The sequence below is a fragment of the Hemitrygon akajei genome, chromosome 5 (genome assembly GCF_048418815.1).
Source record: "Hemitrygon akajei chromosome 5, sHemAka1.3, whole genome shotgun sequence".
NCBI lineage: Eukaryota > Metazoa > Chordata > Chondrichthyes > Myliobatiformes > Dasyatidae > Hemitrygon > Hemitrygon akajei.
Window position 1 is genome coordinate 159,410,446 of NC_133128.1, and position 25,443 is coordinate 159,435,888.

The window sequence follows — 25,443 nt, forward strand, 5'->3', positions numbered from 1 at the left end:
GTATACATCTGCAATCTATTTATTTGGTTACAAAAGGTGTACCTTTTAAAAATTATACATGACTGTCTTTGAAATAGGCATGTCTCCATTAAAATGCTGCACATTCCTTTTCATCTTGAGTCATGGCTGATGAACAAGTGTAGAAGTGCTCTCTACTTTCATGTGTTCTTTTTCCCATGGATGCTTTTACAGCAAATAGTTAACCTGGGATCATCCAGACTCTATGGTTCAGTTCCTGAGGCTCATGTCACTATTGGTTAATGTTTTGTTTATTTGCAGTCACATTTAACATTATATAAAGAAGATTTATTGTTACAGGGATTTTACACAACAAAATATAACAATATAACTACAATATTTAATGAAAATTTAAACTTATTTTAAATTAAAATTCATTTTAATTTACAGAACATTGTGGAATGTCCATTCCATTCACACATGAGAATGTTCTACCAAAGTATTCACAAGATGTTGTGATACCTAAAAAGACCAAGGTTACATGTCTGAATGACTGGTGCCCTGTCGCACTCACCTCAATAATAATAAGCAAATGCTTTGAGAGGCTGGTCAAGGACGACATCTGCAGCAAGCTACCACCCACACTGGACCCCCTACAATTTGCCGACACAACCAATCAACAGATGACGCAATAGCCACAACTCTACACACCATCCTTACACACCGGGAGAAGAGGGATGCTTGTATGAGAATGCTGTTCTTGGACTACAGTTCAGCATTCAACAGCATAATTCCCTCCAGGCTCGACAAGAAGCTCAGAGACCTCGGCCTTCAACCTGCCTTGTGTAGTTGGATCCTGGACTTCCTGTTAGATTGCAGGCAGATAGTAAAAATGGGTTCCCTCACTTCTGCCCCTCTGACCCTCAACACAGGTGCCCCTCAGGGCTGTGTACTAAGCCCCCTCCTTTACTCTCTGTATACCCATAACCGTGTCACCACCCACAGTTCCAACCTGTTAATTAAATTTGCTAATGACACTACACTGATTGGCCAAATCTCAAATAATAATGAGGCAGCCTACAGAGAAGAAGTCATCACCCTGACACAGTGGTATAAAGAAAACAAACTCTCCCTCAATGTTGCAAAAAGAAAGGAGCTGATTGTGGACTACAGGAAGAATGGAGACAGGCTAGCCCCTATTGACATCAATAGATCTGGGATTGAGAGGGTGAACTGCTTTAAGTTCCTTGACATAAACATCACTGAGAATCTCACGTGAGCTGTACATACAGGCTGTGTGGTGAAAAAGGCACAACAACACCTCCTTCAACTCAGATGGTTGAAGAATTTTGGTACAGGCCCCCAGATCCTAAGATCTTTCTATAGGGGCACAATTGAGAGCATCCTGACTGGCTGCATCACTCCCTGGTATGGGAACTGTACCTCCCTTAATCGCAGGACTCTGCAGAAAGTGGTACGGACAGCCCAGCGCATTTGTAGTTGTGAACTTCCCATGATTCAGGACATTTACAAAGACAGGTGTGTAAAAAGGGCCCGAAGGATCATTGGGGACCCAAGTCACCCCAACCACAATCTATTCCAGTTGCTACCATCTGGGAAACAGTACTGCAGCATAAAAGCCAGGACCAACAGGCTCTGGGACAACTTCTTGAACCAGGCCATAAGACTCCTTAATTCATGCTGACACAACTGTATTTCTATGTTATATTGACTATCCTGTTGTACACATAATATTTATTATAAATTATTATAAATTGTACATTGCACACTTAGAGACATAACATAAAGATTTTTACTCCTCATGTATATAAAGAATGTAGTAAAGTCAATTCAATTCAATCCTATAAAATTATTTTTACATTGTACCAATTGACAGCTGCTTACTTCATCATCAGCTTTAAGATGATTCAATACAGTCTTGTAGTTAAAGCCTTTTCTCTCCTTTAGCAACTTCTGTAGTTCACTGTTTCCCAACATAATGCAAGCCAAGCTATAGATTGCTTCTACCTACAGTATATACAAAAATAAATTGATACATTATTGCTAGTTACTGTAAATGAAAAATACTTCAGTTTTGTTCTTATTATTCCGCATAATTTCTCACGATGAGTACATTTATGGAAAGTTTTCCTGGCATATTTTTTAAATTTTTAATTAAATTGCTGACTAACAACCCAAAAGAATTGCACTAATTGCCAGATATACCTTAATACAGTTTTGAAAAAAAAAACAATTGTTAATATTGCTTTTTATGTGTAAATGAGGGACTTGATTAATGTTCACTGGAGATCTAAGTAAATTATTTGTTAGATTTGAAAGTGTAAACTACTGCTCAGTACAGATCCACATGTGAAATTCTAACTTCCTCTCTTAGCAAAAAATTGTGATCCTTACATTTCCCTATACACTAATATGGTGAAGTTTTCCCACACCTTGCAAAATACCAAAGTAATCACAATTAGATATATGAAAATAAACTGAAAAAGAGATCTCAAAATATTACAAAGCAGAGGTAGATACATGAACTAACACACAAAATAGGGCAGCTGTCTACCTCAAGCATCATATCTGAATTGTGCAAAATCTTAGACGTGGGAATTTTATGACTTCTTGTAATGAAGATCATATTTCCATGCTAGATATACTATTTAAATTCATGACAGTTTTATATACAGTATGCAGCTATAGCAGTCCTCAAATAAAATCAGATCATCGTTTGATGCAGATAATGTATCCCAAGATAGTGGCTGCACTAATTTTGTAGAAAATAAATCCTTGTCACATGATAACAATTGATCATGGTTCATCCTCTCCTCCTTTTGGTGCTAACTGTTCAATAATCTTACATGACTTGTGTATTTTCGATATCTTTGTGGAGAATGAACCCTATCATGATCTGTTTTGGGATGATCAGTTTCCATGTTTCTGAATTCATGTTCTGAATTCATATTATAGCCCTCAGAAAGGTGAAGGCGAAGGGCTGGCTAAATTATTTGTGTTTCAAAAGAGATACAACAAGCTTACATCTTGGTGCAAACCAAATAAACAAGTTGATTTGCCAGTCAAGATACTATTAGAATGTTTGCCTGACTGGCTAAATGAATTTCAGACAATTCAGAGGCCCAGAGATATGACGACAACTGATAAGGATGCTCTGGAGGGAGTACTCATACCTGTAGCAGTACATAAGTGTTCTTTCAGTGCTTTCTAGTACTACCACCTCAAAATGCCAAACATCTTCCAAGTTCCTGGCTCTTTTTGAGCTTGTAGAATACCCTTTGCATAATTTCTGAGTTAAACTAACATGTGAGGAACATTGCTTCTAATTGATTTCAAGGTTTACCGGATTGCTACTTAAGACTGTAAAGTACCAACTGGAGGTTTAGTATCACAATTTTTAAACCAAGCTATTTGGGATTCTGGGCCTGAAATGAACATAAACGACTCACTTTAACATTGAAGTGAAGTCCAACATTCATTTCAAGAAGCTCCTAGGACCCCTTAATAAAATGTATTGGCAGATCAGGTGTCTGCAGCCACTGCTAAATTACTCTAACCCTGTAAAATAGGCTTGACCCTTTTTATTCTAATTGCTTCTCGTTGACTGCCTCTGATACCTTTACTCTTCTCCTTATACAAACAATCTTTTGTTTTAGTTCAAACAACTGATATTTTTCTCCTGATACAATGAAGTATAATTAAATGTTAAAGCAGCATTAGTTTAAGTATCTGAAGGTTGCCATGCATACAATGATCTAAGCACTGCAGGCACATGGGTTTTTTAAAATTTATTTCCAGCATCTGCAGATTCACTCGTGTTGCCTTTAGGTAATGAGAGACTTGTTTTCCTCTAATATAAATTGCTCCAATTACCACAAGTGTATGCAGTTTTACTACTGTAATAATCCATCCAGTGTTACCTGCACTTGGTGAGAATGTGTTGAAAAAAGCAAATAGAGAAGTACATCTATGCCGCCCTCTTCTACAATCTTCTGCTGACTAATTGGATTATTTTTATGTGCAACACCTACACAAAGAAACATATAATTGTTTAAATAGATGATATACAGAAATAATTATATATATATTAATAACTTTATTTCTTCTCCTGAAACTGAAGTAAGTGTTGGAGTTCGTCATATACAGGGAAAAGCAAGGTGGAAATTGGCTCTTCCTTTCTCTGTCTGAATTACCCCAACTCTATCTCATGGGAAAGGCGAGTCATAAATATTTATTACTGACTCTCATAATCATCTCAACCATACTTTCTCCTGTCCTTCTTCCTGAAAGAACTATTCCATTTCCTCAGTTCCTCTATCACCACTGCATTTGCTTCAGCATTCAGATTTTCCAAATGGGTGCATCTGACATATTCTCTTTCTTTCTGAAATATGGCTTCATCTCTATGAATGCTAACAAAGGCTTTTCTATATTAATTCTTCATCCCACTCCCATGTTGACCTATCTCTCTGTGGCCCCCCCTACTATTACAATAAGGCTCAGCAGAAGCTTTAGGAGAGACATCCTTCAGCTGAGCATGTCACCGAGTTTTGGACTCAATATTGAATTTCTACCTAGTTATGATACATAAGATGACAATGGTATTTTAGTTTAAGGTTTTACATAACATGATAAGAGTCAGTTGTACAAAATGTTGGTGAGATGGTACTTGGAGTACGTTTTGAGTGCAATACTGGTTGCAATACTATAAGAAAGATGTGATTAAGCTAGAGAGATGCAGAAAAGATTCACACAGATGCTTCTGGGATTTGAGAGCTTGAATTATATGAAGGGCCGAGAAGTTTAGAAAATTATATGGAGTATAGATCAGATTGATAGTCACATATTTTTTCCTGAGGTAGAGGAATTTTAAACGAGGGCATTGGTTTAAAGTGAGAGGGGTTGTGGTTAAGATTCATATAAACTAAAACATTGAAACTTGTCATTCATCCGAAAAATGATCATTACAAGGTTTAAAAGGGATCTGTGGGGTAATTTTTTCACGTGGATAGTAATGGATATATGGAATGAGCTTCCAGAGGATGTACAAGCAGATATAATTACAATACCTAAAAAAACATTTGGATAGGTACATGTATAAGAAAGATTTAGACAGAAATACACCATACACAGGCAAATGGAATTGGCTTATTTAGGCATCTTGGTGGCTGTAGATGAATTGCTGAAGGGCCTGTTTTGGTGAAATACAACTCAAGAATCTCAATCTATGAGATTTTGGTTTTAGTGTAAGGTATGGAGATAGTAGGAAAGGAAATCTTAATGGAAAAACTTGGTACCTGTATTTATTTTACTGACAGGACCTTTGATCAGAGAGAGTTCTTCTGATTTATTTTGTTCTGCAATGACTTTGCAGGATATCCAAAGTGTGGCATCTTTATAAGGAGCTTCTAATTTGGATGAGGCAATAATAAGTGTTTCCTTTCAAAACAGGGATTGAACATATCATGGCAATGTAGTTTGTAATATCTGAAACTCCTTTTGAAGGGATTATTTGAGTTTTGAGAAATATGCAAGGACCTATGGTGGGGTGGAACATACAGATCTCTTTGTTTGGTGTTGGTTGGCAGTACAGTTGAACCAGTCAAAAGCATTATAGTTATATAATAATACATTTCAAATTAGAGATGTATTTAAAATTGAATATTGTTATAATTATTCAAAAACATATTGAAGGGATGCTGAATTAGATCCTATTCCACTTATTGAGCTTTTAATTATATAATGACTGATTTAAACTTCAGATCATCTTTCCAACATATACTCCATGTAATTTGACAAGATATCCAAAAACAGTGTCCTAACTTGTCTTCAAATCATTACTTGACTCCACATCTAAGTCATTGCAGAGCAAAAGAAATCAGAAGAACTCTCTCTGATCAAAGGTCCTGTCAGCAAAGTAAATACAGGTATCAAGTTTTTCCATTAAGATTTCAGAAGGTGCCCTTTCCTACTATCTCCATACTTTGCCCTAAAACCAAAATCTCATATCTGATTTTAGCCTAGTTTTAATTTTATTTTGTTCTCTTGTTCTGATAGTATAAGGTCTGCACCCCTTTCTTCCCTGCCTGTTCATGCGTCTGCCTAAGTGCCTCTTAAACATCACTCATACCTGCTTGTAACATCATTCCTGGTGGTGTGTTTCAGGCACCTACCACTCTCTGAGTAAAAAAACCCTGCCTCATAAATCTTCATTAAACTTCTACTCTGCCATCTGGCCTTTAACATTTCCACCCTGGGAAAAAGACTGGCTATCTAACCCATCTATGCTCATAACATTATATACTTCTCTCCATTATTTACCTTTCATGAGGGTGAATCCTTGCAAGGTGTCAGGCCCTGATGGTGTCCCTGGCAGGGTCTGGACACCTGTGTCAATAGGTTGTGTTCAAGGACATCCTCAGTATCTCATTGCTGTAGTTGGAGGTTCTCAGCTGCTTCAAAGGGACATCAATCATACCAATGTCAAGAGAGCAGGATGAACTGTCTCATTGACTATTTCCTAGTAGCTACACATTTACACACATTGAGAGGAAGGTCATGGCTTCAATTAATTCTTGCCTAAGCAATGACCTGGATTTGTTGCAATTTGCATACCTCCACAATAGGTCTACAGCAGATGCAATCTCACTGGCTCTTCACTAGGTCTTGGACAACCTGAACAACAGCAAACCTATGTCATGCTGCTGTTTATAGATTATAGCTCAACATTCAATCCCCTCAATACTAATCAACAAGCTTCAAAACCTGGGCTTCTGTAGCTCTCCCTGGAAAAGGATCCCTGACTTCCTCATCAGGACACCACACCAGTGTGGATAGAAAATAACATCTCCCTCACTGACAAAGCAGATTCAGCTCAAGGATGCCACTGGTCTACTTTCTCTGCACTCCTGATTGTGTATCTACCCACAGCTCAAATGCCATCTATAAATTTGCATATGACACAACTGTTGTTGATATAATTTCAGATGGTGACAAGGAAGCATATTGTTGAGGCCCTCCATTGGTCGGGGTCGACCTTGGATTTTACGTCTAGCTATCTACGTGATACAATATGCAAGAAAAGGCAGTACAATATGGAGAGCAAATTGCTGCCCATGCAGCAGGCTCCCCTTCTCTAGGCAGCTGATGAATCCAAAGGGACAGCATAGACTGATACAATTAGGCACGAGCAGCATCACAGGAGTAGCCAGTTAGCAGTGAACTCAATGTAGTACTTCCTTAGGGACTCCAGCTCTGGACTTTTCATTGGAGTTTACTCCTTTACTTTACTTTACTTTATTGTCACCAAACAATTGATATTAGAGCATACAATCATCACAGTGATACTTGTTTCTGCGCTTCGCACAGTGATATTTGTTTCTGAAGCCTTCCCTATGAGTGGGTATTCACCTCAAGGCACCAGAGTTTTGAGGTCAGAGTTATCCTTCTCCTAGATAAGCTAAAGAGCCTCATCTGCCCGAAGTGACTGGTTTGAAGACACCAGTAACCCGCCTTTGCTCCTTCTCCTGTCAGTAGAAACTGTTCTGCTGGGGTTAGTAGTTTGTGAAGGCCGGGAGCTGGACTTGGTTATCAGAGACACATCATTATGAGCATTCAATAGGTAGTGGGAGATTATTCCCACTACCTCCCCTGGCTATGATTACCTTAAGGAACCAAGAAGCATATAGGAATGAGATAATAAGGGAGAATAATTTTCAATGTAAGGTGATCTTTAATGACATGTACTAATTGTGCATCTCCAAGTGCCTTTAATATAATTTCTAGTAAAAAGAGTGTACTAACCAACACACATAGTACCCAGGGCAGTGATGCCACTCAACAATGTGCGCAAAGATATATTTGAGCTCCGTAAAAGTCGAATCAAGGGAGGGATTCCATTTTTTGCACATATTTTGTTTTGTTGTTCCTTGTTGCACTCACTCAGGGCAATCATTGCCTGGCAAGCTAAATAAATAAAACAATTGTTTTAATATAATTGTTTGCTGTGGGAATAGTAGTGATCCCAACTATGTTAAAAAAAACTGATTCACATAGATATTCTCCTGAAATACAATTCAAATTGATTCATTAAAAATGTTGAAATGTTTGATAACCAAGGCAGAAAATCCAAAAATCTTTCTGTTTTCATTAACTGTACTTCATAATGTTGTCCCTTATAGTGTATGAAAAGTAATAAAGTGGCAATACCACCTAATCTATATTAAGAAATGACTGCCATGATTAACAACCACAAATATCCTACAAGTAATTTAAGGAACATAATTATTAAACCAAATTTTTAAACAGCTGTTTATGTTTCCAAAATGATAGCAAGTTAATGTTTTACTTACTGAGTTTGATTATTTCATATACTGATATTCTGCAGAACATCTAGAAGTCCAAAATTAAATAGTTATGTGCAATAATTCTGAATAAAAAACAACTTCATTTACTTATACCCTAAATAAACCCTAACTTGAAGAATAAACAAAAACTCCTACATTAGATAGCAAATAATTTGTGCCCCAATGAGTTTCCTGATTCTACTTAATAATTTCATATTTTATAATTTTTCAAATTTTGTATATTTTATAATATTTTATTTCATAATGTATATTATATAACATTTTATTGTTATTAATATTTATATCATATTTTATAATAATTTTATATTTTCAGATATTCTGCAGACTAGGATATAAATTAACAAATACAGATATTTGTCCTGTAGGTTTCTCTGTGGAGAACACTAATTCAAGTGAATTACTAATTCTTTCATAATTTCCATAGGGATATTAATTTCTTTTCTGAATTTTCAGTTATTTAACTGTTTAACAACTGCACTCCCAATGAATAATACACCACAGTAGAATGACACTCAGTGTATTGTCAGTGGTATTGTTCTTTCTCCAAATGCTTGCAAATGTTTATATATATACCTGATATCCTTTTGAATGTTACAATGCTGTCTGTCCTTGCATTCTATCTTTATTTTATTTTATTTTATTGACACACAGCATGGAATAGGTCTTTTCGGCCCTTTGAGCCACGATGCCAGTAACACCAGCGTAATCACGGGACAATTTACAATGATCAATTAACCTACCAATCGGTACGTCTTTGGATTGTGGGAGGAAGCTTGCCACATGAAATAAACTCTATTCACTTCCCCAATTTTCATATTGTTTTGAATCAGTATTTCTGGTTGTTCTCTGTCAATGGAAACGTTTTTTAATCATCTTACGAAAATCTCACATAATTTGTAACACTTTGACCAAATTTCCCTTTAACAATATTTGTTGTAAGAAGACAATCTCAGCATTATATGCAATCCAAATTGTTTAAAATTTATTATTTTAGAAGGAATGATCTGCTCCAGGAAGTAGGAGAGAAACTTCATGAATGTGGATATTTAAGTAGAAAAATATTTTCCACAAAAATTATAAACAAATGGTATTTTTGATGCCCTTACTTGCTACACCATAGTGCAACATCTGAAGCTGGCTGAGTGCTTGGACAAATTGTATCCAGGTCATTGTAAATGCCACTAGAAAGTGCACATGGGGCCTTTCTTCCTATTACTTCTCCCTTTTATTCTGAAAACAGAACTGAGGTTCATTACATTTGCACACTAACCACAGTTGTACCATACATCAGTATCTTAGCACAATTTATAATCACATTAGAAATCTATGCTTAGTGTTATGTTTTTCATTATTTATTAGAAAACTATTTACCAACATAGTGCATTTTATCAGATGAAGATAATAGAAGATCAATGACCAAATTATAGCCAATTTCCTTGGCCATACGTGTTCGTTGAGTCAAAGTCTGTCCTGCCAGAGCCCAAATAGCTGTTGCAGCCTGTTCTCTGATCTCAATCTCAAAAACCTGAAAAAAGTATGGAATGACAGTGTTTAAAGTTTTCCCATATGATATGCACATGAGAACATTATACAGAAGTAAGTAGCAAAACTACTAATAGTTACTTATCCCTATTGCCTTCAGAAGCAAGATGATGGTGAGCATTTTTATTCGCTGCAGTTCAAACGTTGAAAGTATGCACATGTTGTTCTGGATGGGGAGAGATGGGGGTGGGGGGGGTGGAGTTTCTTCTTCCAGAATGTACAGTATGTATGCTAAGGTGGTCTAAAGTCAGATGTGATGGTCTTTGTTTAAATTCATCCCAAACAAGTGTGCAAAGCATGACTCTGTGCTCCAAGGATGTACACAAAAACAAACATTAACTGCTGCTGGAGTTTGATCATCTTGGTGAAAGATGTCCCCTATTCTACTCAAAACCTAATTGTTTTCCAGTGCAAGGAGAACAGAGTGGATAACCCCCTTCTATAGTCCACAATTATGTGCTGAGGAACGTGATGATATTTGATATAGCTCCTGCAATGGGTAAGTCCACAATTTATGGCCCTGCACTGAGAGGCTGAAACCTGTGTAACGACTATTGGAATGTTTGCTCAAGAAACTTATATAAACAAAATTGACGTTATGCTGATATAATGTTACTTATTAAGAATGATAAGTCATGAATGTACTGTATTATACACTCAGTGGCCACTTAATTAGGTACACTTGTATGCCTGCTTATTAATTCAAATATCTAATCAGCCAATCATGTGGCAGCAACTCAATAAATAAAAGCAAGCAGACATGGTCAAAAGGTTAGTTTGTTCTTCATGTTCTTCTGCTGCTGTAGCCCATCCACTTCACAGTTCGACATGCTGTGCATTCAGAGATGCTCTTCAGCACACCACTGTTGTAATGCCTGGTTACTTGAGCTATTGTGGCCATGCTGTCACCTTGAACTAGTCTAGCCATTCTCCTTTGACCTCTCTCATTATCAAGGCATTTTTGCCCACAGACTTGCTGCTCACTTGATTTTTTTTTGCTTTTCACATCATTCTTTGTAAACTCTAGAGACTCTTGTGCGTAAAAATCCCAGGAAATCAGTAGTTTCCAAGATAATCCAACCACCCTGTCTGGCATTAACAATCATTCCACAGTCAAAGTCATTTAGATCACACTTCTTTCCTTTTTCTGATGTTGATCTGAAGAAAAACTGACCTTCTTGACCATGTCTGCATGTTTTTATGCATAAATTGGCTGATTTAATACTTGCAGTAACAAGTGGATGTACAGGTGTATCAAATAAAATGGTCACTGAGTGTACAGTATATCTAGTAACCAAACACTGAGCACAGATGGATGAAATGGACTACAGCGGAAACAAAATTTTATTCCAACGAAATCAAACTTCTCATGGTGTGGAATATTCTTTGCTCTCCCACTACCATCAAGAACAACACTGGACCAATAAAATGTAGACAAGCATATCAATTGCAGCACCAGACATTCCCAAATGTTAGGTGCTAAGCTGCTGAAATTTCAAGGGCTCAGCAACAGTAATGCTATTGAATGTCAGCAAGACTGTATGAATGTGAAACAGAGGAAGCCGTTTGCTCTAGGCTGAGCTAAGTGATCCACCATGTATCAAATCAGATCAAAGCTTTGCATACGTACCACGTCATGTCAAAAATAGTATAAGTAAACAATTTTAATTATAATTAATCAAGTTATAATAATTAAACCAATAATGGGCAGAGGAGACTCCAAGTACATCCTCATTCTCGATAATGGTAAAGTACGGCAAATAAATACTAATGATAAGACAGAGAAATTTGCAGTCATACAGTTTTACAGTCATCATAGTATTCAAACATCAGGCAATTTGAAAAACATTAAAACTGCAGACGGTGGAAACTTTAAATAGATACAGAAAATGCTGGAAGTACCCAACAGGTCAGCAGCATCTGTGAAAAAAGTAACGTGATGCCATTTTAGGTTGATGGTTTGAATTCCAGAAATGAGGTGAGAATGGTTGCTGAACTTTACAAACTCGAAGACAATGGAAATCAAAGTGAAAATGCTCTGAAGAATGGATTCATAACCTAATCTAAGAGAAGATGATTATGGTTGTTTGGGGACAATTATATAAGCTTAACACTGCTGCAAGAATTTTCCCAAGGGAATAAGAGATGACATTCAAATTACAATTGAAAATGACAAATAGCATTCACACTCTTAGAATATCCAGCAAAGACTGCCTCCAACCAAAGTAAGCTTTATTACCATCCTTGATAGTTTACAACATTACTGATGCTGAGTCACCACCATCAACATCCTGAGATTCACTTCTAACCAAAAAGAAAAATGGATCACTAACCAAGATTGTAATCGCAGGAGCAGGTGAGATATATCATCAGTGAGTGACTCATCTCCTAACTCCCCAATTTCTGGCAAGCCAACTGAGTGATGGAATACTCTCTGTTTGCTTGAATAAGTGCAAGTAAATATAACAGCCACTTGGATGACACTCATTCCACCATCATAAACTTGGAGTTGCTCCACCATTGGCACAAGATGGATGCAGAATGTGCTATCTATAAAATACACTGTTGCAATTTGCCAAGGATTCTTTGACTAAATGTATGATCTCTACTACCAATAAGAACAAGAAAATGAAATTCCATTATCTGCAGCACCCCCACCCCCATCTAGTTCACAGTATTTGGACATACAATACATTGCTGTTATTTTTTGTTGCTGGGTCTAAATATTCGGCATGTAATTTAATAACACTATGAAACCAACATCATCACAAGTCTGCAGATGTTCAAGGTGGTGGCTTATCATTAGCTTCCAAGGATGTAAGGGACTGGCAATAAATCTTGGTCATGTTAGAAATGCTCACATTCTCTAATTAGACAAAAAAAAGTCCAGGCTAACTTTAAAAATAACCTTTCAAAATATAAGCAACCATGCAGATTATCAGACAGTATGAAGTTGGTGTCTCTAGCAAATTTAATATGATTGCTAATACAGAGTATTCAGAAGTTTTTTCACCAAAAAATGCCAAAAACTTGGCAGCATTTTGAGAAAATGAAGTAAATAGTATAGAGAAAACAGATAAACATAGGAAGAAGAATTTTTCACAGTTCTTTAAAACAACGAATGAAACCAGTCCATCCATCAAATCTATGCCAACTCTCAGAACAATCCCATTTTCCCCATCAATTTTCCTTATAATCTACTCCCATCAAATTCCTCCAGCTGGTATTGGATTCCTTAACTGTAGAGGCAATTTACAATGACCAATTAATAGAACAACTGGCATGTCTCTGGGATGTGGAAGGAAGCTGGGGCATCCCAACATTAGGGTGCAAATTTTCCTCTACCTAGCATCTTGTTAGCAAATGTACAGTTACTGGAAACAAGACAGAGGACCTAAAGACAAGATTCCTGCATTGGAGGGAAATGAGTGATTACTGCATTTTCTGTTTTACTGAGTCGTGGCTCTCAATGGAAATGCTGGATACAGCATTTCTGATAGAGGGGTTCTCAATCCATATGATGGATTGAACAGCTAATTCAAAAAAAGGCAAGAGGTGGAGGATCGGATTTCATGATAAATTCTTGGTGATTCTTGGATGTAGTGGTCTTGTTGCACTGTTGTGCTCCCAACCTGGATCATCTGATGATTAAGTGCCATCTGTTCTACTTACCAAGAGTTCTCTTCCACGATCCTGACTGCAGTCAGTTTACATACCACCAAATGTGGATGTTAACCAAGCACTCGTAGTGAGTGCTGCGATTAGCAAGCAAGAAATAGCCTATCTGGATACCTTTCAAATCACTGCTGAGGACTTCAATCAGGCCTGCTTGAGGAAATCTCTGCCCATTTATCATCAACATATCACCTGCAGCACCAGAGGTCCCAACGGAATACTTCTGTTCCATCCCTAGCTCACCTTTCAGGAAATCTGATCATTTAGCTGTCTTCCTCCTACCTGTGTACAGGTAGAGGCTAAAGAGCAAGGCTCCAGAGGTAAGGCCAACAAAGAGTGGTCGTGGGAGGCAGAAGAGCAGCAATGGGATTGCTTTGAGTCAGGCCACACGCAAGGACTCAAAGGAGGGTCTAAACAAATACGTCATGGTTGTCATGACTTTATAAAGTCAGCTGTGGATGCACGTGTCCCCAAAAAATCATTCAACCTTTCCCAACCAGAAACCCTGGATAAACCATGATATCTGCAATCTGCTGAGGGCCAGATCAGTGGCACTCAGGTCTGGAGTAAGTAAAATACAAGAGATTCAGGTACATCCTTCAGAAAGCCATCTTACATGTGAAGTGGCAATTCCAGACCAAACTTGAATCACAGAAGGATGCTCGACAGCTATGGCAGGGCTTGAATTTTATCACCTCCAACAAAATCAAACTGAGTGGCATATATGACAACAAAGTTTCGCTCCCAGATGAGCTCAATGCCTTTTATGCGTGCTTTGACCGACAAAATATAGAGGCAACTTCATGAACTCACACAACCCCTGATGACCCAGTGATTTCATTCTCTGAGGCCAATGCAAGAGCGTCATTCAGGAGGGTGAACCCATGTAATGTATTTGGCCCAGACTACATACCTGGCCAAGTACTGAAGAATTGTGCTAATCAACTGGCAGAAGTGTTCACTGATACCTTTAATCTCTCACTTTGGCAATCTGAAGTACTGAATGCTTCAAGCAGGCTTCAACTATATTGGTGCCCAAGAATACGGTAACTTACCTTAATGACTATCGTCCAGTAGTACTTATCCACTGTGACAAAGTGCTTTGATGGGTTGGAGATAAAACATATCAACTCCTGCCTGAGGAGTGACTTGGATCCACTCCAACCTATCATCATAACAGCCAAACAGCAGATGCCATTTCATTTTCTCTTCATTTAACTCTGGTACATCTGGTTACTGAAGATGCTGTTCATTGACTACAGCTGTGCATTCAACACTATCATCATCTCAAAACTAATCATGAAGCTCAAGACCTAGGCTTCAATACCTCTTTTTGCAACTGGATCCTACATTTCCTTACTTGGAGACCCCAGTCAGTTTTGATTGGCAGCAACATCTCCTCCACAATCACCATCAGCATAGGCCAGTCACAAGACTGTGTGATTAGTCCCTTGCTCTACTTGCTTTATGCTTATGACTGTGTGGCTAATTACAGTTCCAATGCCATATTTTAATTTGTTGATGACACCCCTGTTATTGGCCGAATCAAAGGAGGTGACTAATCAGCATATAGGAGGGAGATTGAAAATCTGGCTGAGTGGTGCCACAACAACAACCTCTCACTCAATGTCTGCAAGACCAAGGAGTTGGTTATTGACTTTAGGAGGAGGAAATCAGAGGTCCATGAGCTAGTCCTTATCAGAGGATCAGAGGTAGAGAGGGTCAGCAACTTTAAATTCCTCGGTGTTATCATTTCAGAGGACCTGTCCTGGGGGCCAAGTGAGCAAGTGCCATTATAAAGCACGGCAGCACCTCTACTTACTGTGAAGTTTGTGAAGATTCAGCAAGTCATTTAAAACTTCGACAAACGTCTATAGATATGTGGTGGAAAGTATATTGACTGGTTGCATCATGGTCTGGTATGGAAGCACCACAGCCTTTGAATGGAAAAGTGTACAAAAAGTACAGGTTGTAAACCCAGCCTGTCATAGAAAAAACCCTCCCCACAATTAAGCACATCTACGTGGAGTGCTGTTGCAGGAAAGCAGCATCCATCATCAAGGACCTTTGCCATCCAGGCCATACACTCTTCTTGCTGCTGCCATCAGGAAGGAGGTACAGGAGCCTCAGGTCCCACACTACCAGATTCAGGAACATTTATTACCCCTTGACCATGAGGCTCTTGAACCTCACCCGACAATAAACTGATTCCACATACTATGTGCTCACTTTCTAGGACCCTACAACTCATGTTTCTCAATATTTATTACATGCGTATTTATTATTATTTGTTTTTTTACCTTTTTTATTTGCACAATTTGTTGCTTGTTATATGATGGTTGTCTGTCCCTCTTTGATGCGTGCTGTTTTTCATTGATTCTACTGTACTTCTTTATATTTATTGTGAATGCCCACAAGAGAATGAATCTCAAGGGAGTATGTGGTGACATATAACTACTTTGATAATAAATTTACTTTGAATTATGAGCTTTGTGCCCATGCAATCACAGAGAAAAGGTGCAAACTCCAAATGGGCAACATCAGTGCTCTTCATTGACCTTGGTTGCTGAAGCTGTGAAGGAAAAGTTCTACTAGCTGTGTCACTAGAGAAAGGAGTGGATGAGTGTCATGACCAGATTTCAATGAACTCAATGGGAGATGACTTCATCTCAACCAAACAAATGATAACAAGAAGGCAGTAAATCTATGTGAATATATTAACATAATTCTATTTTTAATGAATTAAGAAGCATCATAAAAATATGAGGTTCATTCCATATTTATGATCTCTTCAAACTTTTCAGATGTTAGTCCATAATGAACAAGCCATTAATCAATGTTTTAATCTGAATTTAAATTATACAAACAAGATTTGGATTATAAAATACCTTAAGAAGCTTCAAAATGTGTTTATCGGCAGACAAAGCAAGAAATTCTTTTTGTACTGCGGCATTTTTGTCAGCTAAAACCTCCACTGCTGCTACAGCCTTTAATTGCATCTTAATTTTCCGTCCACTGAGGATTTTTACCAGAGATGGAATTGCCCCTTCAGCTGCAATTGTATCCTGATTCAATCTATTTCCACGAGCAATTTCAGCCAAAGTAACTGAAGCATAGCTCACCAGATCTTCTACATAATAGAAAATAATTCCACAAAAATGTTAAGAATCTGAGTTTCATTACACATTCTAATTTATTCATCAAAGAATATTGGCTATATATTCATCTAGCTGGGAATATAAAGCAAAACAAAAACTGCTGGAGGAACTCAGCCAGCCATGCAGCTTCTATGAAGACAGAAGACAATTGTTATTTTGGGTTGAGACCAAGATCCCATATCAAGATTGAAAGTTCTAGAAGTTTTTTTGGTTATTCCCCCTTTATGCTTCAGTCCTGAAGAAGGAACTTGACATGAAATGTCAACTGTGTCTCTGCCTCCACATGCAGATGCTGCCTGTCCTATTAGTTTCCTCCAGCAGTTTCTTTTCCAGTATCTGCAGTTTCTTGTGTCTCTGACTTGCCTAGTGTTGGAAACAAACAGCAGCTCTATGTAACAATCAAAAGACAATTCTTTCAGACATCAACTGACGAGTGTTTTCCAGTTACACAGGCAGTCTCTAAGTGACATAAAGGTTCATTTCCTGAGAACTGTCCATTAGCTGATAATTCCATAAGTCAAAATGTCCATTTTCTTTAGCTGCCCATATATTACTTTAGATATACTTGCTATAATTCATTCATTTCATTAAATAATTATCCTAACACTACATATAATTAAACTATTGGAGTATATACTGCATCCCGTCATTAATAATTATCATGAAACATTTTATTGCTATTATTATTATCATTAGCTTCAAAAATTCTCTATAGGATAATTTGTGTGAAGTTGAATTTTCCTAAGTCTGGTCTTTGGTAACCTACAGTACACTTCCAATTTCTTGAACTTGTGGTATTATGATACCATGGTGAAAACACAGTTGCAATATCTGTTAACATCTAATTAAAGGAGAAAGAGAGTCTTGGAAAATTGAAACTATCAATTACTTTGCCTATATTAATGCCATTTTTCCAATCATAAGGTTACTTAATTAAGGAATATACTCTTTTTCTAATAGTTAAACTGATACTCTGGAAGTAATCAGGGAATTATGTATTGTGGGAAGATTGCTTCACAGCAGGTAACTCACAATTTTCCTCTATCTGACCCATTACAAACATTACTGGAAAAGTGAGAACTCTACTAGAAATCTACATTGTCTATGTGATAAGTTATGGAATACTGTGTTAAACACAACTTACTGCAAAGGAGGGCAGCCCTTTATGTTTATTCTAGCAAGACGTACAGTAATGATATTGACAAAAGGCAATATGCTTGGTGCTCTCCACCCGCACACATTCAACTGTCTACCTAGATTTCTTCTTCCTTCGTGTTCATCTATCAGCTTCTATCCCACTCCACTCTGTACTGTTAGCATCTTTCCCGTCCCCTCTTAGTACTGCTGCAGGGTTCAACATTATTTACACCCGCAGATGTCTCTTGACCATTAAGTTCCTCTAGCAATCTGTTCATTTTTCCAGACTCTAGCACATCTTTGGTCTTCAAGTCACATTTGTATGCAATTCTGAGAGAGTGGTATTTTGCGTGCTTGTTCCACTCAACCCACTAATGTTGGGACCTAATACTGACCTCTATTTAATGAAAAAATTGAATAAAATAATATCAGTGGAATCCAATCAAATCTAATATCTATTTTCAGTCCCTAAGGCTGATGGCAGATGATTGTTAACCATTCCATATTGTACATAAGATAGTTGAGTTGAGATAAAGTACCCTTTACATCCTCTGTTATAGCTACTTAGCTAATTGTTTTATACCATTCATCATTCTGTGTCAAATAGTGCCTCCTTTCTCTACCTGATAACAAACCTTTCACCTTTGTTAATGAATCTAGTGTCAGCTCTCCTTGAAAACACAGAAAACTTAAGCATTCTTAAGGCAAATTTTCACGTAAACTCCCTTTAGACATTAAATACATTAGCTCCAAATTAATCTCCAACATCTGTAAATTAAGGTCTTTAATTCAGCATTTTGGATACTAATGTGTGTTAATTTCAGTCCTGGTGATGTAGGCATAAATTGTGTCCCCCATCTCTTAACTATGCACTTGAAATTTTGTTCATGCAAAAGAAAATTGTAGCTAAAATTTTCAGGAACATTTTTGAAGATTACCTGATGGGACATTTAAAAGCTCCACCAACAGAGGAATCGCTCCTTCCTTAGCTACTAAGGTCTGATTGTTTGGATTGTTGGTGCATAATATCTGAATGAATTTAATTACATTGATAAGCACACCTTCAATCTCAGAATTTAAAATTTTCACCAGCGGAGGAATTGCACCCTGGAAAATGAAAACAGTGTGGTCCCAGAAGGGATAGTTAGTTACAAGAAGTTGCACAGCATCTAGTTAGGTAAAGTTAAAGTAACAGCAGAACCTACACATACTGGTTAATCAATAAATGTATAGAATATTTTATCTTTTTAGCAAAGTGTTTCCAGTACCCTCCACAGTTTATTCACATCTTTTGCCCTAATATCCTGCACCAAGATGCATCTAATTTTCATGATTCTTTTTCAAATCTTATAGATTAAGGTAAAGTTCTGGTCAGGTTTTAGATTAAAAACACATTACATGCCACTAACTGACTCAGTTGAATTAATATTCGGTGGTTAAACGCAAATTCAAATGAATTAATTTTGTTTTATCCATAATTCATTACCACCCTCTAGTGGCCACTGCTTCAACCAGAACCTCAACCACTGAAATCAAATAATACTTGTTAAAATAGCTGTATTTGGTTTAATATTTCTGCCAAGATTGCTGTTTTTAGCTATGGTAAGAGATAGCGATAATTGGCCTTAATGTTCAGAGAAAGAATTATCATCTGGTTCCACTTCCTAGTTGTTATGAAAATTACATGAGCCATGTGATTAGCTTCATTAAAACAGACAGTTAATGGGAGAAAATTGGGACCAAATGGATAAGATCAGAAGTAACTCACCTTTGAGTCATTTATCTGAATACTGTCTAATACTTACTAAAATACCTATTTGCCCAAAATACCAGGGAACTGCTTAGCAGTTAGCATGTTTTTACCAAGGAAAATGAATACATAATTCGCTTTATGCTAAAGGAAACATCAACTTAAATGTCACACCAATTCCTCAAAAATAAGGAATGGAAGCAGACAATAAGACTCTATCATGAACAACCTTTATAATGATATAAAGCTAATATTTTTGCCTACTGTTTTTTGCAGGACCAAGCCTGCTGGAAAATCTCAAGTAGATCTAAATTCTAACTCCAATTCCAATGAAGTCTTGCTTTAGCTGCATCTGCTCCTAATAAATGGTTAAACTGGAGGATATGGAGGCTTAAGAGGGAAACTTGCAGATTGATTAACAAAGGATAAATGAATTTTTGGATAAACTTACTATGAACGTACATGACAGAAAATAGGCATGGAATTCATTGCACCAGATAAATTATGATATGATTTGCCAATTATTAATTTTTGAGTGTACTTGGCTCTACAAAACAATAATGTATTAACATTTTGTTCTACAGAGAAATAGATAATGAATTATTGTCCATGATTCCCTGCAGAGTCTAGTTTAAAGTAGAGATTAGCAGAGGTTCAAAAACAAAAAAAAATCACAAAAAAAAAGGAAATGTCATGATTAGTTTGCCTGACAGGCATGGATAGAGTTAGTATAGATATTATTTTTTATTCAGTGTACAAGATTCTGGGCATAAGCTGTCATCGAAATTTGTTGTTCTTTTGACTAATCACATTCCTGTGGAAACTACTGTGACATGCAGTGGTACTAAAAAGAGGAAATAATTTTAAAACTGTGACTATTTAACCATATACTAAAATGCTGTGTGTTTTTGTCAATAGATTTGTGATATCTCAACCTATGGTAATGGAATGAACTATACTTTTTAGAACAGAATAAAATAATTAAACGTTACTTACAAGGGAAGCAATTAGACTGGCATTGTTGTCAATCTGGGCAATATCACATAGAATGACAGAACAACGTGACTGAAGCTCTGGCTGTTGACTGTACAGTAACGAAATAAGAACTGGAATGATCCCAGAATTAATAAGTGATTCACAGGCTGGCAGATAGATGGAGAGATTACACAGCACAGCAGAAGCAATACATTGTAGTGTCTCATGGTTACTCTTCAACAGATCTATAAGAGGATGAATGCTACCTATATTTTAAAAAAGTGGAAGTTTTAAATAATCACATAATCTAGCTTCTTAAAAATGCACGCAAATTTTAATATTTCTGGAAATTTTGTGATGAAATCATGAAAATAGAAAGGAATAAATTAATTCTCAAAAGGCAATTACATTCCAGATGGTTAAGAAAGATGAAATGGCCATCTCTAATGCTAGAAGTTTCTATGTTTCAGCTCAGCTCGACGAAGTGTGGCATTGCTTCAATATATCTAGTTTAAAGCATTTTCAGTTTAGCTACTTTTAGTTTAGCTAACATTTTGGGATTCCAAAATGTTAGTACCACAGCAGAACCCTGTGATCTTCAATTCCCTTTCACTCTTGGTTCTTATATAACATATATAAACTGCCAACTGTGGAGTTTGTATTGTTTATTTTAGGGCTGCCTGTAGGACTAGGAACACATTTTTTTCAGATAGTTAAACCACAGTATATTTACATCTTCCAAATATTAGCAATATATAATTTTTACAAGCTTCATGAATTATTGCTAACTCTAATCATTCTGTAATGTGTGTAACTTTTAAATACCCTCTGGAATAGCCCATTAAGCCACTCAAAGGAAGAATAAGACCAGATGGATATCATAGCACTGATCTAGGTACCAACTTCAGACTCAAAAAATTACTCACAGCCCAGTCTATTTGCAAAACTCTCCTCACGAAAATCTGGGGTGTGATATATAAATTGGGACAGCCGTTCCACAGATTAGTCAAGCAACAGTCCGGCAAGTCTTTTTTTGGAGAATCATACCTTGCAGCCATATTCCCTGGTACGGATTAATCAGTGAAGACAACACATGAGTAGAAAAGAGCAGCTCTGAAAGTTTGTAACGTTGACTCCTGACTACATTATCCAGCATCTTTACTCATCCATGTTGAAGTTCACTTGGAAAATTGATTGACTGATAACAGCAAAGACATAGAATGTACTATGGTTGATGGACTCTAACGTCACTCATCGAGCACACCAATGACCAAATTGTCGAAGTCCCGAAGAACTTTGTTGTCAGAGTGGGTGTATGGTAGGTAGTGGTTCTTTTCCTCATCTTCACTGCAGCTGTGCATCATACCAATAAGAGAAGTCACTACCATGAAGTCTTATGTAGTAGTGTTTCTCTTAGTGCTATCATGGTCCTTGTAAAGACAGAATTCTATATTCATACTGAGATAACTTCCACCATTTTGTAGAGCACTGGAATCATCCTAAATTAGATGGACTCAAAATTGTGACCTTAAAATTGACATCCATGAGACTCTATGAATCCATTAGTAGCAGAAATGTGTACCAATACAATCTCATAACCCATCTTATCTCTCATTTTATCATTACTATGAAATTAGGGGAGTAACTTTGGTTCAATTATGGTGCAGGACTTGCAAAAGTAAAAAAAATGTTGATGCCAGTTTAGTGAAGCTGCAAGTAAACAGCAAAAAACAGTATGCAATAGATAAAACTGAATTATCTCATAACCAACAGACCCAATTGAAACTCTGAGGTTCTACCACTTCAAGACATGAATAGTGGTGGACAGTTTGGTAGCTATTGGGAGTGTGATGTTCCAATAATAAAACCATATTCAAAGATAGTGGGGACTAGTATGTGAGTGCTAAAGGTGAGGTTACAGGATTTGCAATCATGTTCAGTTGGAGGTATTGACTTGATTATTTATGTTAGCTTCATGATGAGATCCTAACATTGCACAGCCAATTCTATCCATTGAGTGTGATACCTTGAAACACCACAGAACTCTGAATATAGCAGAGGCTATTGAATCAGACAATATTACTGTAGTACTGTTGAAGACCTGTGCTCCAGAACTAATTGTGCCACAAGCCCAATTGGTCCTATACAGTCAATACATTAACATCTAACAACAATGTGAACAATTGCCTATAGGGGTTCTGTTCATGGAAATTCAATCCACAATCAGTGTGCTCTCAGTTATCAGCCAAATTAATGGAAACTGTGATATAGTTATAAAGTGAACCTTACCCACCAATAGCCTCCTCACCACTTCCAGATTTTCATTTCCTGAGGACTACTCTGCTCCAGAACGCATCATAGTCTTGGACCAAACATAGAACAAGGAGCTGAATTCTAGTGGCCAGATGTGAGTGATAGCATGTGACATAAAGATAGCATTTGACTCAGTGGCATCAAGAAGCCCTGGGAACACTTGAATCAATGGTCATCATAAGGGAACACTCCACTAGATGGAGTCATACATCATACAAAGGATTGTGGTTGGTTAGTTTGAGGTTAATCTTTGAGCTTGAAGATTCGTATGGCCAGATTTGGGAACAGCTTCTTTCCAACTGTGATAAGACTGCTGAACAGATCCTGACCCAGATCTGGGCCGTACCTTCCAAATATCTGGACCTGACATGCACTACTGTACTTTCCCTTTTCTATTTTCTAATTATGATTTATAATTTAAATTTTTATTATATTTACTTCGATTTGTACTTCAGGGAGTGCGAAGCGCAGAATCAAATATTGCTGTGATGATTGTACGCTCTAGTATCAATTGTTTGGTGACAATAAAGTAAGTAAAGTAAAGTAAAGTAATCATCTGAGTCCCAGGGCATCTCTAAAGGAGTTTATCAGGAGAATACCTTAGGCCCTACGCCTTTCAGTTACTTTATCAATGACCTTCCTTTCATTGCGCAGTCAAAAATGGGAGACATCGCTGATGATTACATAATGTTTAATACTAATTGCAACCTGTCAGACAATGAAATGGTCTACAACTACATACTGTAAAATCTAAATAACATTTAAACAAGAGATGGTAAGCAGCAGTTAAAATTAAAGTTCTAGGCAATGACCATCCCTGGCAAGAAGGGATGTCAGGGATTCTTTCAAAATCAGTGGCATTACCATTACCAAGTCCCCTATCACCAACCCGCTGATGTCACTATTGATAAGTAGCTCATTTGCACCAGCCACATAAATACTGTGGCTATAAGAACAGGTCAATGGTGGTTGATATGCATCAAGTGGCTGACCTCCTGGTAGCCCAAAACCCTTTCATTATCTGCAAAGCAGGTTACGTGACAGAACTCGTTCCACACATGGAACTCATCACCTACCTGGATTAGTGCTACTCCACCAGGTCTCAAGAAGCACATTACTATCCTGATCAAAGCAGTTTGCCTGATTGGTTCGTCACCCAGCACCTTGAACCTTAATATTGCTAGATACTGATTGTAGTGTGTACCTTCCATAAAATGCATTACACTGCAATTACTCACATCCATTACATTAGAAAAGCTCTCCAAACCTATAAGTTCTACCAATTAGAAGCACAAGGGTAACAAGTGCATGAAAACTGTAAGTTCCTCTTCAAATCATATACCATTTATAAATAAGTTGCTCATTGCTAGGTCTAATTCCTGGAATTACCTACTCAACAGGGCTACGGGAATACCTTCAACAAGACTGTGGTGGTTCAGAAAAGCAGCTATCACCTTCTCAATGACAATTAGGAATGAACAATAAATGCTGCTTTGTCAATGTAGCCCATTTCCCCCTAACATTTAAAAACTATCATTTTCATACAGGCATGGGTAGCATATGCTTTTGCCAACTGAGCATTATGTATTAGCCCAAGATGCAAGAAACAAATTGCCTATATCACCTTAGAAGAAAAGTATTTTTAATCTGAAGGTCAATATTATGTTGTCTTAAGTTTACCAACATTATTGTTATTCCAATCTTCCTCGATAGAACTGTTATAAATGTTACACAATGCAATAGCATACATGGTATATTATGATGAATAGACAACATTCAGTTTTGGAAGTAAATGCATTTTATACCTAAGTTGACATTGTTTTAAATTAAACAAGGAATATTATATCAATATTGCAAGACAGTTTGTTCTAATATTGTTCTAATATTCCTTAGTTCATGTTGTAAAATATAATATTTTCATTGAGCCAAAATGCCTTACTTCTAAAACATAGAGATGGATATTTAAACTGTCAAGAATTTAATCTGGAAATAAAGAAAAATATAAAAATATCTAAAGAAAAATAGGAGATATTTTTGTTACTTTGATGTTTCAATTATAAAGTAAACAATTGATAAACTATCATGCAACTGCTGTCGTGTGTTTTATTAAAGCCTTAAAGTATTGAGCCAAATCTTAATGGTAGGTACCAGCAGTTCCACACTAAAATGTTAGCAATTACCCCTGTAAATGTCAGCAAATTTGGGACTTCAGTGCATGTAATTCATATGCAGAAACTCTGAATGTTTATGGATTTCAGCTGGTGAATTCTGAGGTACTGTAGCTACTAGATAGCACATGTGGAATCTGCTCACAGATATTGAGCTGGGTTAAATATGCATAGAATCCGTGCATCCATTGATTTCAATAGACATAACAGCTGCAAAAAAGGAAAGGTTAAGTGATAATTAGTTAATTATTTGTTGTTGAATAATCATTTTTAAGTTATTCAAAGGCATTTTTGGATACTTTGAGTTTAATTAATTTATTAAAAGTTTATTTCCTTTCTTAAATTTTAGATGACCTCTGAACATCAAGAATATTCACAAT

At 36.9% G+C, this 25,443-nt stretch overlaps 1 protein-coding gene across 1 annotated transcript in view; it reads right to left on the reverse strand.

The window, feature by feature from the left end:
• Window positions 1–25,443, reverse strand: part of ankar (ankyrin and armadillo repeat containing) — an 81,143-nt gene that overhangs the window by 15,501 nt on the left and 40,199 nt on the right. Inside the window, exons 11-17 of the mRNA XM_073044520.1 lie at window positions 20,604–20,848; window positions 18,796–18,964; window positions 16,451–16,692; window positions 9,717–9,870; window positions 7,783–7,944; window positions 3,900–4,006; window positions 1,846–1,986 (exon numbers count right to left, since the gene is read on the reverse strand). Coding sequence (XP_072900621.1) covers window positions 1,846–1,986; window positions 3,900–4,006; window positions 7,783–7,944; window positions 9,717–9,870; window positions 16,451–16,692; window positions 18,796–18,964; window positions 20,604–20,848 — 1,220 coding nt within the window. The remainder of the gene's footprint in view (window positions 1–1,845; window positions 1,987–3,899; window positions 4,007–7,782; window positions 7,945–9,716; window positions 9,871–16,450; window positions 16,693–18,795; window positions 18,965–20,603; window positions 20,849–25,443) is intronic.